The 15,729-nt window shown below is 36.6% G+C and overlaps 1 protein-coding gene across 1 annotated transcript in view; it reads left to right on the top strand.

Moving 5' to 3' along the window:
• The first annotated feature begins 2,758 nt into the window (after positions 1-2,758).
• Positions 2,759-15,729, top strand: part of lrp8 (low density lipoprotein receptor-related protein 8, apolipoprotein e receptor) — a 160,572-nt gene continuing 147,601 nt past the window's right edge. The window contains exons 1-2 of the mRNA XM_081380488.1: positions 2,759-2,931; positions 3,742-3,861. Coding sequence (XP_081236614.1) covers positions 2,838-2,931; positions 3,742-3,861 — 214 coding nt within the window. The 5' untranslated portion in view covers positions 2,759-2,837. The remainder of the gene's footprint in view (positions 2,932-3,741; positions 3,862-15,729) is intronic.

Genomic DNA, 15,729 nt, shown 5'->3' with positions numbered 1-15,729 from the left:
AATTGCACAGAAAAGAGAGATCAGTACAATTCTTCAAGGTTTATCCTATTCTGTTCCACAGAAGAAAGATGGTCTTATAGGTTTGGGACTAAATGAGGGTGAATACATAACATAATATTTATTTTTTGTTCTCTTTACTGCTCACTTGTAATATTGCTTTAAGTTCTAGAGCCTCACTATGATTCAATATGTCTGAAATAGAACATCTTCTCATGCTTGGGTAACAGTGAGAGTGGAAGCAAAAACATGAGTTGGGTCTGAGGGATAATAAGGGCTCTCACACTTTCCAGTCTGATTGGCAAAAGGGATGAATTCATGCATATCTCCAAGGTCCCCCTTTCACATCCTTCTATCCACTGAGGTGATTTGTGTAAAATGTCTCATTACACTAGTCTAATCAGTGGAATATTCAAACATCAGCGACTGGAATCTAACTTCCAAACCACACCAAAATAGACTAAGCAAAGCACACCACGTTAACAACCATACACTTCCTCAAATAGAACCTGTGTTTCTAAAGAGGGCAGGGAACAACTATTCAGGAATCTCCGATTGTTTCTGCAGTGTGGAAGTTCAGCACTGTCATATCTTTTGATGAAACCCTGTTTCTTACCTGAATAGCTGGTGGGCCACTGGCCAGTTATCGACTAAACATCTCTCTGTGTTTTGGGTCAGCAGCTTGGCAGAGAGCAGTTCTGGCAGTTATGGTGAGTTCTGCCACTGAAATAGAGAAAATGCTGATCATGACCTACGCTCTTATGTTCTGATGCTCTCACACAATTTTTCTTGAAAAATTCAAAACTGAAAAATTTAAATAACTCAGAGACCAGTCAAAATGTCATTGACACCAAAAATCTAACTTTTGATGTTGGCCACTACAAGTGAGTAAAACATTTTTAAGTTGTATTTCATCATTTCTCAGTTAATTATTCACAGGATATTTCACTATTGATTTGTATTACAGGTTTTCTAAAATGTTATGTTTAAATATGCAAATTAGGCATTATCTAATTAAATATGCACTAATTTGTAGACATTTTCAAAACAGAAATCTGAATAAGCATTATTGGAATGCTTATAATGCATATAATCTGAATAACTCATTGGAATAAGCAGGTTCAGAATTCTTGTTTTATTTTGCTGTCACATTAGAGTTGAATGTTTTTACTTGGACATCACAATTTAGCACTAGGCTATCCAGGCCTAAATCAGAAAAACACACATTTTTTAAATTAAAATGTTATTATAAATCTGCTGAATATACATCTATAAACCCATCTGTTAAAACTTCCAGATATGAATAAAACTGAAAGTCTGGTGTATGTACTGTCAGTGCTGCTAAAGTGGAGATTTCTGGCTTACTTTGAGAAAATAAACTTTAAAGATACAGTAGCCTATGTATTCAAAATCTACAAATGCAAACAGATTAAATAAACACTTAAATGTGTATTTTGTATGTTTTCTTTCCACTAGTCAAAAAAAAAAAAAAAAAACATGTTATTAAAGCAAAATCTCAAAATTGACCTGTGCATAAAACTGGTTTTGCCTGTAGTGTCTTGCCTTAAAGAGTCAATGAATCTCTCGACAATTCTTTCTTGTCTAAATGTATTTATTGGTTACATATTGAAATAGAAAGTTGGTGAGAGACAATAGCCAATAGCTATTATGACTTCATGGGGTCCAGTAAAATCAAAGTTGTGGTGTTGTGACTTTAGTTCTGAACTAAAACTATGCATGAGAATATGATAGGTTGGGTTAAATTCTCCTTTACGTTACGGTTGATGATTATTTTCACAACAGAAAATTAGCTGCAGAGCTTCTTATAATGGCTAACTTAGTGATTCATAGCAGAAACTGATGCTAGAAATGCAGTAAAAGTAATCTCTCAGAAAGAACCCAAGCTGTTTCTAACAGTCGATTCAGTGCATGTGAGAAAAGAGACCAACTGACTGATGGTGATGCCTTCTCAACTGAGAAAAAAACATTCAACTTCTTTCTCTCTCTCTCCCTCTTATTCTCTTTTTTCACACTTAAGAAGGGGGAACAATTTATCATAGCGCTGCAATCCCGACAGCTTCCTGTTTATAATGCCAGCCACTCCCTGCAGCTACCCCTTAAACAACTTTCTAGAGACTAGAATCTAAAATAATACAACAAACATGGATTAAATAACATAAAATATAACAACAATGGACTTAATAATTAAATAGGAAGAAATATAACTTGTCAGATAATATAAAGAAATGTAATGGGTCTTGCAGGGATTTCTGGGAATGCACTTAAATAGGCTACTCTTTACTCACATTTTTTAAATTAGATAACAATAAAAATGTTTTCTACTAAAAACATTTACCAATATGGCTATTTATTTTCTCTCACATTAAGTGTGCTTTAATGTTTGTAAGTGTAGATCACCATTCATAAATTAAATACAACAAAAGTGCAGCACCTGTTTTCATAAAAATTTCCATATTATATTATATTTTAATATTATATTAGTATGAGCCCAGAAAGTATTAAGAATCACGTTTATTTCAATTATTATTATTATTTTTTTGTTACAAAACTCTCAATCTATACAATTATTTGTACTCTACAATGCCCACGAATCTCTTCATCTCTTCAACTGTGTAGAAGATTGATGACATGTTTGTTTAATTTCTCAAAATTAACCCCGCCCGTACGTACAAGTCATAAGGCATGGCCCCGCCCTTCCGCGTTGGCGTCATCGATTCAAACTGGTATCGAAAGCGAGTGGAGCTTGTGGAGTCAGAGCGCAGACTGCACGGAGACAGGAGGTAGAGACTGTACAGCAGCACGGCCTTTTTATATTCCGTATGAGCACAACGTCTTTATTTGTAAAGATGTGGACGGCTATAGGGAAACTGCTGCTTTTACATATGATACTCGTGGGGTTTCTGCTGGTGAATGGTAAGTGTCTGCTCCACGCTGACAGTCCGCTGTTATGAATGTAATTTGATGCTGTAGAAGAAACACCGGCGGAGCCGTGTGCATCTACTTCCGATGACGAGACATTATTTGCGCGCTATATCATTTTAATCTCTTTATACAGCTTATATTTTTAAAAAACGACAATCTGAGCAAGTGCATGTTCTTGTCATGCCGTGTTCGTTGTGAGCACAATACAAGGAAGTATTTGTTATATAAAATGTAATTATAGTAGTACGTTACACCATTGAAAGTAACCCATACACAATAGCGCAACTTTACTCTCATTGAATGTGTCAACAACAGTATAATTTAGATGTGTTTTTAAGCACACGTTTCATTTATACTTGGCCATTTATAGATTGTGATACATTTACTGCAACCTGTCATCGTGCACATCGATTTTTACTGACAGTATTGTTTAACAGCTGTTAACAGAACTTAGCATAAATTATGTAGGACTATACAGAGACTTGTAAAATAGTAAACTATTGCTAAGAATGTCTTTACGTGGACCCTGTCTTCACTTTTTTTTTTTTTAAGTTTGAAGTTTTTTAAGTTTGAGCTGTTTAAGCATGCTCTTTGTGATAAATGTACATAGTAAGTCCCCCAACATTTTGTTTTGACATCCTTTGTGGAAGTTAGATGGGTTAAAGTAGAGATTTGGGGAGGGCAAAGGGAAAGACTCATATTGGTCGAACAGTGTCTGTGGTGATCATTGCCTTTAGTTAATAACTTGATCTAACCCAAAATTTGCACCCTGTATTTACACACAACTTCTTAATATGACAGGAACTAAACCGGACTGTGAAAGCGGTCAGTTTCAGTGCAGGAACGGCAGATGTATCCCGACTCCATGGAGATGTGATGATGATGATGACTGCTCGGATAACAGCGACGAGGAGAACTGCCGTGAGTAATTTGAACCTCTTTTTAACAGGTGTCTTGTATAGCCATGAAGGTACCATCTTTGTTCCTCGTTCAACTAAGGTCTTAAAAAACAGTTTTTGATACCAGAAATGCTGTCTGTCTAGACTACTCACTGGGTTTTGAAGCCACAGGCATAATCTTGGCACACTGTTTCTTTGAAAAGACTCCAACTGTCACGAGTTGTGGCTTTAGGCACCTCTACACTGGAATTTTTACTTCCTATTTTTATGCTTTGTAAAGTATGACATCACACACTGTATACATAAGTGTAGATACAGTGTTTGTTTTACTGTGTAGTATGTATCAGTAATAGACAATGCACTTCATTTTTTTTGTGTGAAGCTGCTTGTAATCACACTTTATTATTGTAATTAATAATAGTGACATGTAATATGTCTAAAATAGACATTGTGCATGGCATATTTTGAGCGTATTATTAGACACAGACATCCGGTTATTAGCTATGAATGTAAGTAGGACTTTTTGCAGGAAGGTTGACACAGGCAAGATTGATTTTTGCAGGACTTGCTAATGAAAGACAAACATAAAAATCGTAATCAGCAAGTCGAATGACTTAATTGAGCTGTAGGCTACAGCAGAGGAGAGAAAGGCACAACTGCCACAAAATGTAATTATTCCGTTGTATTGGTCACAGTATTAATTGCAAGTGCATTAATTATCCTGGTTAGTTGATGAATATGGCAAAGTGGAGTGTTCGGAGGCGCAGTGGAGAGAATGCCTTTTTCTGAAAACTGATGGAATTAAAATTGAACTTGCTGTTACTTTTACGTTTTCATGCCATAATGTGACAATCTCACAAATCTGCACTGCATTCTGGACATGTTGATCAAATACAGCAACAGTGTTTTAGTCATTTAGGATGTAGGATTATAAAGGTCATACTTCTATTGCTCTTGTTCCATATTTATGAGTGGTGCTGTGTGCCGCCTGCTAAGCTTTCTCAGCTGTAAACAAACTAGTATGTAGGGCAGGAATGGTTGGTTGCATTTATCAAGTAGGAGAAAGAGACGCCTCCACCTTGTTCCCAAAAAGCGTGAATTTACACACATCGGTAATCTTGCTGGGAGTTTTTTGTGGCTTTTGATTTTTGCTTATTTAGGTGACCCATTTTTATTAATTATTTTATTTATTTTAAATGAAACCACCTGATCTGACTTATATTATTTTAATTTGTTCCAGTTTGATTTAAGAAAAATCATGAAAGCAAAGCATTATGCTCAGATCTTGTGCCATTGTCAACTATCATTCCCCCAGGTTCAGGTTTGTCACATTCACCTGGTGTTTTCTTGGCTTCGGTTATGCTTGTTTAAATGGATTCATGCAAAGGTGCCCCATTTCATGTGGTATCTCCAGCAGGCAGGGTATCTGTGGGGTTACTCCCCAGGTAGAAGCACTCTCTTGGGCTGTCAGCAGGGTTGAATGCTCCCCTCTCTCTCTTCTGGATGTTTTTCTGTGGACTTGGACAGACATTGAATTAGAATAATACCTTAAGGATTGTGCTTTGCACTCCCCTCCCAGACACAACCTACTCACAGAATTGGCAGGATTCCTCTTTAGTTGCCCATGGAGACGGTAATAGCAACACTTCACAACACATACTGCTCCCTCTCCCTTTCTTTCTGTCTTTTTTTCAGTATACCAAATTCTAATCACAGAGCTTTGTGTCTGAAGATGAAGTGGGCTCTTCGGTAGAGACTGGCTTAGTGGCTAGAGACTATTTATGTGTCTCAGGAGGATGGCCTTCAGTCTTAGATGAACGTCACACGGACATTTATTTATTACGACATGAATCAATGTTGACAAAACGTTCTCGATAGTACATTTTATAGCAATAACTCCAAAAATCCCAAACTATAAAAAGTTTTTTTTTTAGCAGGGTAATGTTGATAATGATTTGTTTACTTGCTGTTGGTTTTGGGCTATGATGCAAACATTTCCCCTTTACTTGTTTGTGAACAAACAAACAGAATAGCTGAAAGTAGTCTTGTGAAGAGATTAAGACAAATCGGAATGTGATAATAATAGCCAGAAACAAGTGACAATAATGATTTGGAGATTTAAAATTTGGAGATAAAAGACTCTTTGGACTTTGCTTGTACACTCAGATTATCAAGTATCTTATGCGCGACCACACTGTATTTATTTGATCAAAAATATAGTAAAAACAGTAATATTGTGAAATATTACAATTTAAATTAACCATTTTAAATTTCAATAGGCTATATTTTAAAATGTAATTTATTCCTGTGACGGCAAAGCTGAATTTTAGGATGCCATTAATTCAATCTTCAATGTCATATGACATGAATCATGATCCTTCAGAAATCATTCTAATATTCTGATTTGGTGCTCAAAAAGCATTTATTATTATTATCAGTGTTGAAAATAGTTTAGTATTTTTAAACCGTGATCATTTTATTTGGATTCTTTGATGAATAGAAAGTTCAAAATAATAATAATAATTATTATTATTTATTAATTATAATAATACTATCACATTTGATGGAATTAATGCATCTTTGCTGAATAAAAGTATTAATTTATTTAAAGACTTAAGAATGGTGGTGCATTCTGTTTGGCAGATGTTTTGGGCAGCAGAAATGTGTCAAAGATATCTTGCAGCTTGAAATCCTTACTTGTATGAAAAACTAGAAAAAAAAAGATTTTGAGTTGAGTTTGACTTGGGTATTTTTTCGTCACTATTCTTTATTGTATATTTTATTTCATGATGAATTTATTTTCTACGAGGTAAGACATCACAGGGAAAAACCTGACAGAGGTGACAAAGGCCATTTTTCTTTTTTTCTTTTTGACTCATATTTTATACGTATTGCGTTGGACATTACAACAGATTTTTAATGGCTAATTTTAAGTAACCAAGTGCTTCACATACCCTTACCACAAATATAACAAGGGGTCGCTCCATATCTCTCTTGCACATACACAAACACAGAAAGTAATTTATTTTTCTCTCAGTCTCTTAAAAAGTGCTCAAATAGAACATAGAACATGGAATGGTTATTGAATCTGTTGAGATAATGAGCCTAACCACCTGTATCACATGGCATAGCGTGTTTCAGAGACACAAGATATGCCTGTGGGAATAATATCTCTTTTTTATATTAAATGGCCGTGCAGCGTTACAACTAACATAGCTTGTCTGTGTTAGTAGTAGTAGGGTTATGTATAACGTGTAGCTATTAGAATGGGCTCTTGTATTACGTGTCTGAATGCACTCCTTTCTTAATCAATCCACACACACACATAGTACACAGTACACACAGAGTAAATGAGTAAGCAAACACTGCTTCTAGTACAATCTTTTCCTGGTACTGCTCTCCAAGTATTGCAGCACCTTGTGAGGAGGATCTCATTTGTTTACTTTGAGGTAGGAAGTATTCCTCATGGAAATGTAAATGTGCTTTTCTTTTGTAAAATGTGCAAGTTTAATAAAACGGTAACAGCCCTGTGCCTATTAACAGGAAGAAAGGAGAGTTTAAGCCTGAAATCTATATTTGTTTTTTTATGATGTGTACTGTCATTCTAAGTGATTCATTATATGTTCAAGACCTGTGTAATTATGGGGCAGTTGTCACTGTGCTGCACCCTTCCCCTCACTTTGATTTTTTTATTACACTTACATTTTATGTTTTACATCCCTTTTCTGGTGAATTGGTGAGTCGTTTCTGGGAAAGAGACCGCAAACTATATCGATTTTGTTGTGGTCAATCAGCAGGCTTCTTGCTTCTTGCATTCCCAAAAAAAATTTCACTCAAAAATGAACATTCTGTCGTGTCATCATTTATTCACTTTCATGCAATATGATTTATTTGACTGATAAACAGACTGTTTGAGTGATGAATAATTCATTCTTCACGGATTCTCCCTATGGTCTGTTAACTGTTGAAAACTGGATCAGTTAAATTCTGATCAAAGACTGATTTTAGGATCTGGATCAACTGATTCGTTTAAAAAAAAAAAAATCAGGCTCCAAAGAACGATTCATTCTCGAATTGGGCATTGCTACTTTTCTAACGAACTCTCGAATGCTCGAGGAGAGCTAGTGTGGATGTCTTTTTTTTTTTTTTTGTGAATAACAATTTAATATTTTGTTTGTTTGTCTCACCAAGCTATTTGATTTGGAGTCTTGTAATTCTTTTTGTCATTTTGGACCTCAGTTCTCAGGATATTCTTCATAAATAAAACTATTTGTGCTCAACAAACAAAATAGAAAGAAAGTAATTAAGGTCCGGAACGACATAAGTTAGAGCAAATGTCAATGTCACGATGCTCCTCCAAATTGTACTGGCAGAGAAATCTTGTTGCTGCTTGAAACCGGTTAGTGCTGTGGAAATTATTGCTGGGTTTTTTTTATTGCCCATGTGCTTTTTTGTTTCATTGGTCCTTTTGTGAGATTGAACATGTGTGATGTGATGGCGGGAGTGAAGTTATTGTGAAACAAAGACCCAGGTGACCATGAGCTGTGTATGCATAACATAAATCCAATTAGTGCCTCTCCATGTGCTGTGTGGATATGCCAGATCAGTGGGGTTATTTGAGTTCAAGGGCAAGAAGGTCCCGTTTGTGAAAAAAAACCTCTTCAATTTACTAAACAGAGGCTTGTTTTTACCCAAGTAGCACTTATGCCAAAATGATGTCTTGTTTGAATGTGCGAACATTCATTAGCATGAAGCATTCAGTCTGTGTCCTCTTGAAACAGTAACACTTTCAACACTGTCGTGCATACATACAAAATTCTGAAGCTTTAGAGAGTATATGGGATTGTTCTGACTTGCATTTCCTCTGTAATGCTGATATATTGTGAAAATTTCTTCATTAAGGAAGTGTAATAGAGCTAAGGAGAGCGAGAGAGGACGAAACAAAGAGAGACAATTACGTGTTTTCATCACGTTTTTGTGGATATTGCCTGGATATTGTGAATAAGCTTTTCGGGTGAATTTCATGAGCTACTTACTGATATGAAATCTTGGTTCTCTGTTTGTTCTCAGTAAGTGGGGGTGGGGAATGTGACAGACACATAAGGAGAGAAAGAAACTGAATAAAGGGAGAGGTGAACAAAGACACTGCCTCCAGCACACTAACCGTTGGTGAAGGGCAGCTGAAGTGGTAATAACACATTTTTTGTTTCATTTATCTATTTTTTCCCCACATTGTATTCTTGTTGTAGATGGGTTCCAGGTGTTCTCTGCTCATCAAGGTGTGCGGTACAATCAGCCACAGGCCAGTGATTTGTTTGGCAGGCCTATAAAAAGAAGAGAGGGTGTAGAAAGAGGATAAGATAAGAAATAGGATGCTGCTTCTCACACATGGTACTAATTTCAACAAAAAAACAATATGATTTTTCCATTGACTTTTGGATTATTGCAGAAAATAAGTTCTGTGACCATGACCAACAAGTTAATGATTCTTACGAAATTAATCTTCACATAAATTTTTTATTTAGAAGCCTAAATACAATCACCAGAGGTAAAAAGCTAAACGTAGGCTTTAAACGAACTAGACTATGGTCACATGACTTCAACTTCACCACTGTTAAAGGGATAGTTCACTTTGAAATTAAATTTTGATAGGTTTTAGCTTACCTCAAGGGCATCCAAGATGTAGGTGTCTTTTTTTCCGCAGTAGTTTAAATTTTGATATTTTTAGGTCAAACCGTTCTTGTCTGTCAGTCATATAATGCAGGTCTATGGTCACGGTCTCAAAGAGCATGCACAGAGAAGTCCAAATTAAAACAATTCCCCATCGTCCAAATTAAACAATTCCCCATCCTAAGTACACATTGATGGCCTAAGACATGAAACGAGCAGTTTGTGTGAGAAAACTAACAGTATTTATATCGTTTTTAGCTCTTATAGCTCTTATATCTGAGGGCGCGGGCGCTTCCTGCTGTGTGACGTGTACGCAGACTGGTGCATAGATATATACACTAGATGTCGCCTTAAAAACATTCGTTCCAATGAACTGCCGTAGACAAGGCGATATCTAGTGTATATATCTATGCACCAGTCTGCGTACACGTCACACACCAGGATGCGCGCGCGCCCTCAGATCACTTGGACGTGTCTGTGTATAAGAGCTAAAAACTAAATAAATACTGTTCGTTTTCTCACACAAACCGCTCGTTTCGTGTCTTAGGCCGTCAATGTGTACTTACGATGGGGAATTGTTTAATTTGGATGATGGGGAATTGTTTTAATTTGGACTTCTCTGTGCATGCTCTTTGAGGTGGTGACCATAGACCTGCATTATATGACTGACAGACAAAAACGGTTTGACCTAAAAATATCAAAATTGAAACTACTGCGGAAACAAAGACACCTACATCTTGGATGCCCTTGAGGTAAGCTAAAACATACCAAAATTTTATTTCAAAGTGAACTATCCCTTTATGCTTCTAAAACTCTTTCAGTCTTTATAAAAAAGGAAAAAAAAGAATGGATTGCAAGAGCATGATTATAAACACAATGAGCCTGTAAAAGTGGTCTAGTGTGTATGAGCGTAATTATTCCGTGTTTATGATGTCTAATGTCCCTGACAACCTCTCTTGTCCCATTGCATTTAGCCACTTGTTAGTAACCGCCTTTTTCAAGACAAGTAAATGCTTTAATAAAATCACAAGGGGGTATTACTGATGTTTTTTATGTCATTGAATATAATGTGAAAATATATTGAGCTTGTGTTAACCACAGAAACAAATGACGTCCGTCGGAAATGCTTAAATTCTAACTGATTCCAGGTTTTGGCCTACAAAAATGTACATCATCCCTGCTGCACCACTATATTAACCTCTTTCTAAAACCCACCTTCCAAACGTTACTGATCAACCTTAGCACCTTTGGCTGAGGTTCTATGTAGGATCTGTGTTTTTGGATGGTTTTAAACTCAAAAATGTGCACTACATTTGTCACATTGTCACAAATGAAGCTTGACTACCGGTAATTCATGCTATGGATTAAACTGTCACCCCTCAATCCCAAATAAACAACAACATGGCAGTACAATGCACAATGGCAGTTACATATCCTTTGCAATGTCAAACTTTATCCCAGCCCATGTGTGAATGATATCAATTCCATTTTTACTATTTTATGTGCATTTCTCTAAAAATCATATTGAAATTTGTCCTTAAACTTATAAATTGGCAATTTTTTTTATTATTTTCAGAAGGTATACATAACTGGGCAGTTCTTACCCTTTGTTCAGTGAGCGATTAAATAATCCAAAAGTATTCTATGAGGAGTCTGACCATTTCAGTTCGTTGACTCGTGTTGTCAGAATTGATTCATTACATGTTGTGCACTGTGTTTTATAAAGTAGTACCAACACAACAGAAAGCAGAAGTCGTTTTGTTTTGTTACATATAATTTACAAGCTTGTTTGTTATAATATATATATTAGTGTGTGTGTGTATATATGAATGTATTGTTTGGCGTGGTACTGCAAACCCCCAAATCCCAGTTCCTTTTTGATCAGTCCATGTGCCTGAGAGCATACGTCTATGACTATCTAATCCCTGCCAAGATTAGTGGAATATTTCAACATGACTCGGCTTTATTTACATTTATGTTATTCATGCTCTCGCTCGCTTGTCACTTTCCCAATTTTGGCCTGGAATAGAATCCGAAGAATATTTCAATACCTGTTTTTAATGAATAAATCATTTGGCTAATACCCATCTGTGCACTGACAGACATTCTCCCAATGTGTGTAAGCCAGTATCGGTGTTCGTGTGTGGTTTTGGGTCTCACAGCTTCAGAGATTATAATTCTTTTGAGTTTGTCTACAACTTGGCCAGTCTTTTCTCATTCTCATTTATTCACACGGGTCCTTACCTTTCTCCTGTTTACTTTACTGTGTCAGCTGTGGAAATTGAGCTGAAAAGTGTCCTAAATCACTGCAGTGCAGAAGGGACTGGTATCTGCTCTAAGTAGCTATGATCCTCCGCTGAGATGAGGTTGTTAAACGACTTCCCCAGTTGTATTTACGACATGGAGAGTTGGTGTATATTTTATGCTGCTCTCTTTGCTGAAGGATAGAAAATTATGTTTGAAGATTTGGTATTTTTTTCTGCACTTTTCTGCTCTCTGAGAGAGAGAGAGAGAGAGAAGGAGAGAGAGGACTCTTTTGACCTTACTTAATCTTTCAGTGGTGCTCTGGAACATTCATTAGATTATTACACTCTCACATACTGTACACATACATGGTCATTGGTCAGATCCTTTTTTATCAGGTTGCTTAGACTGTTTGAGTAGACTGCCGAGACCGATGATTCAGTAATTATTATTTTCATGTTATGGCCGGTAACAGGCCGATATTACAATTCTATAATATTTTGTAGAAATAAATAATAAAACACTAAAAATAAAATTGAAATGCTACAAGTAAATTTAGGCATCACATTACAGTATGTATATTTTGAGATTTCCAAAATATTTAAGTGTTATTAGATTATCAATGTTTTTAAAGATTTATTTGAAATAGGGAAAATTAAGATTCACAATTAAATATCCAATATCGACAAAAACATCTTTTTGATAATAATAACAATATGTTACTGATATATTCTGATATGTTGTGCATATTTGCGATCTGTCAGTGGTTTGATTGTTGGGAGGATGTTGCGCATTTCGCTAGTCGTGTTAAAATTTTTGTGCCGCCTACTGAGATTTGTTTGTGTGTGCATGTATGCGTTATATTCTGCCTTATGTGGCACAGCATGGCATCTTCTTTAATGCGTTTCCTGATTGTCATTTAGTCGAAGGGGAACAATTCAACTTTCTCACACGCAGACCACCTGGTTAGAAAATGTGGAAGTTTGTAGTGGTTTGTTGAAGATGAGAACTGTAGTGAACAAGAAAAGGAGGATGTTGAGGTTTTTACTCTTATTTACTGAATTACAGTAAAATAAAATAAAATGTCAAATTTAGTTTTTATTGCCATTTTAAAAGTGCTGCCAACCTACAGTTTGAAGAACACATTTTTTCAACAACTTTAAACTTAATTACTTGTATATAATCTGAAAAATTCAAATTGAGGGCCTCATGAAACTGTTCAAAGCCTTTTCCCCCTTTCTTACTCTTTGTGTATCTTCCTCACTTTGCCCATCCTCCCATTTTCAAATTCAAAGCCCCCAGTAGCTCCTCAATGTCTCTTTATCTCTTTGACTCTCCAGCACTTCTGTGCTCTGTGCTCCCATGTTCCTCTCTCTCACCCTCTCTCTCTCTCTCCTTGCCAGCATGGTGGGACCCATCACCTCCTCTCCGCCTTTTCTTTATTTTCATTTCCGTGCAAGCGTTCCTCCTGTTTGCAAGCACCCTGACACTTCCCCAATAGCCCTGTCTCCATGCAAGATTAGTGTGAGGCCCCAAGTCTCCAGCACAGGCCACATCAGTAATAATATGATTCAGAGAGTGAGAGAAAGGGAGAGAGAGATAATGTATATATGTGTGTGTGTGTGTGTGTGTGTGTGTGTGTGTGTGTGTGTGTGTGTGTGTGTGTGTGTGTGTGTGTGTGTGTGTGTGTGTGTGTGTGCATTTACATTTTTTTTTTGTGTGTGTTTTTGCATGCATAACACTGTTCATATATGTTAAGTTTTCTGTTTAGCCTTGAATAATACACCTGCACAAATCTTGGTGAAATTTGCTTCCATAACTGAAATGAAAGATTTGCATAGTTGTTGATCTGTGTAAACTGCAATGCATGTCCTTTCCTTAAGGTTCTTAAGTTAAGCATGCTGCTACAGTTTGACTAGGAACAGACTTTACACGAGGATTTCAAACAGCATAAGTAGGGCTGAACGATAGATTGAACAGTATATTTGTCATGATTTTATTGGCAATGAAATAAACTCAAGCAACACTGTGAATATTGCAATGATTTAATGCACTTTTTATTTGGCCATTAAGTTTCCTAAAAACGAAATTTCCGGGAATCATTTCAAATTTGTTTGTTTCAACAAATCAATTAAAAATTGTTCAACAGTTCATTTGTGTTCCGGTGTCCATGGGAATTTTTTTTCATGGGAGATTTTTAAGTGTAAATGTGTAGATAAATATCTCTGTTTATTGTTATATTGATGTAGCCTGGCAAGCCAGACCCACGTCAAGATGTTGGGTCTGGGAACTCACCATTGGCAGGGCTCAATCCGAGTGGCGGGATAAACGGCTGTCTTTCAAATTCCCTCTGCACGCAATAGGATAGCGCTACAACCAACCAGAGCATTTTCCCACCAGCGGAGCGTTAATAGATTAAACTTTTGCCGTATCTGGTGGGCAAAACTACGAACACATCTTCCTTTTTTAAGAATGGCTTAAGTGCCGTTCTTTGTTGTTTTCTCAAAGAAAAATAAAATTTGCTGCTGCTTGGGTGCGTCTAGATTTCTAGGCTAATATTGATGCGTAATAAGGATGTCTCCTCTGACATAAGGATTAAAAAAGTCTGAAAAATAAAAGTAGTATTAACAACAAGAAATAAAAGATTAATATAATAATAATATTATATAATTAATATAATTTCATAACACCATTTGAACCATTGGAAGTAGTTTGAATCAAGGTTATTATAGTTTTGCTTTTTTTAAATTAGTTTTTATTTTAATATCGTTTTCAATTTTGCTTTAAATTTAAGTTTAGTTTTAGTTAGTTTCATTAGTGGTTTTGTTAGTTTAAGTTTAGTTTTTATTTTGCAAACACATTTCTATTTAGTTTTTATTTTATTTAGTTTCAGTTTTAGTTTTAGTAATTATAGTTTAGCAGAGCAAACAGAACACTTCCAAAGCGAGACGCAGAGTGACGCTTTTTTCAGAGTGACACTGGTACATACAACAAAAAAACAGCTAAATTAATCTGACAACCTGCTGTGAAGCCAGTGTGATTAAATAATGAAGTATCTATGCAGTGTGTGTGAGTGTGTACATGTTTTTCTAACGTGGTGGGGACTTAAACCTGAATGCACACACACTCATGGGGACCTGTGTCACTGTGGGCCTAAATTAAATCACACAGAATGAGTTTTTTTGCAAGTGTGTGTGTGTGTGTGTGTGTGTGTGTGTGTGTGTGTGTGTGTGTGTGTGTGTGTGTGTGTGTGTGTGTGTGTGTGTGTGTGTGTGTGTGTGTGTGTGTGTGTGTGTGTGTGTGTCTGTGTGTGTGTGAGTGTGTGTCTGTGTGTGTGTGTGTGTGTGAGAGTGTGTGATGGGTATGTTTAGGGGTCGGTTTAGAGAGAGAGAGAGAGAGAGAGAGAGAGAGACAGAGACAGAGACAGAGAGAGAGACAGAGAGAGAGACAGAGAGAGAGACAGAGAGAGAGACAGAGAGAGAGAGAGAGAGACACAGAGAGAGAGAGAGAGACACAGAGAGAGAGAGAGAGAGAGAGAGAGAGAGAGAGGCTCTCTGCAGTAACCAGTACCCAACAGCCTCAGGACAGCAACGCCAAATCAAGCAGACCAAACCAAATTATCAACAAGCAGAAAGATAAATATATTGATTACTGGAAAGAAACGACCAAAACACAAAGTAAAGTACAATGTTATCTGACCCTAAAAAGAGAATTCACACTGGCAAATTACCTGAGTACGATAAAATGTCCTAAACTAAGAAAAATGTTGACAACATACAGGCTGAGTGAACACAGCCTGGCCATAGAGAAGGGTCGCCACAGACAGAGCTGGCTCCCACAAGAGGAGAGACTCTGCTCCCAGTGTGACAGGGGACAGGTCGAGACAGAGCTGCACTTTCTAACCCTCATGCCCCAAATATAATACACTAAGACAAAAACACTTTGCAAACATTTCCCAAATATACCCTGAATTCGA

Source organism: Scardinius erythrophthalmus (genome assembly GCF_964197995.2).
Source record: "Scardinius erythrophthalmus genome assembly, chromosome: 12".
Taxonomy (NCBI): Eukaryota; Metazoa; Chordata; class Actinopteri; order Cypriniformes; family Leuciscidae; genus Scardinius; species Scardinius erythrophthalmus.
This window is presented reverse-complemented; position numbering and strand designations above follow the sequence as displayed.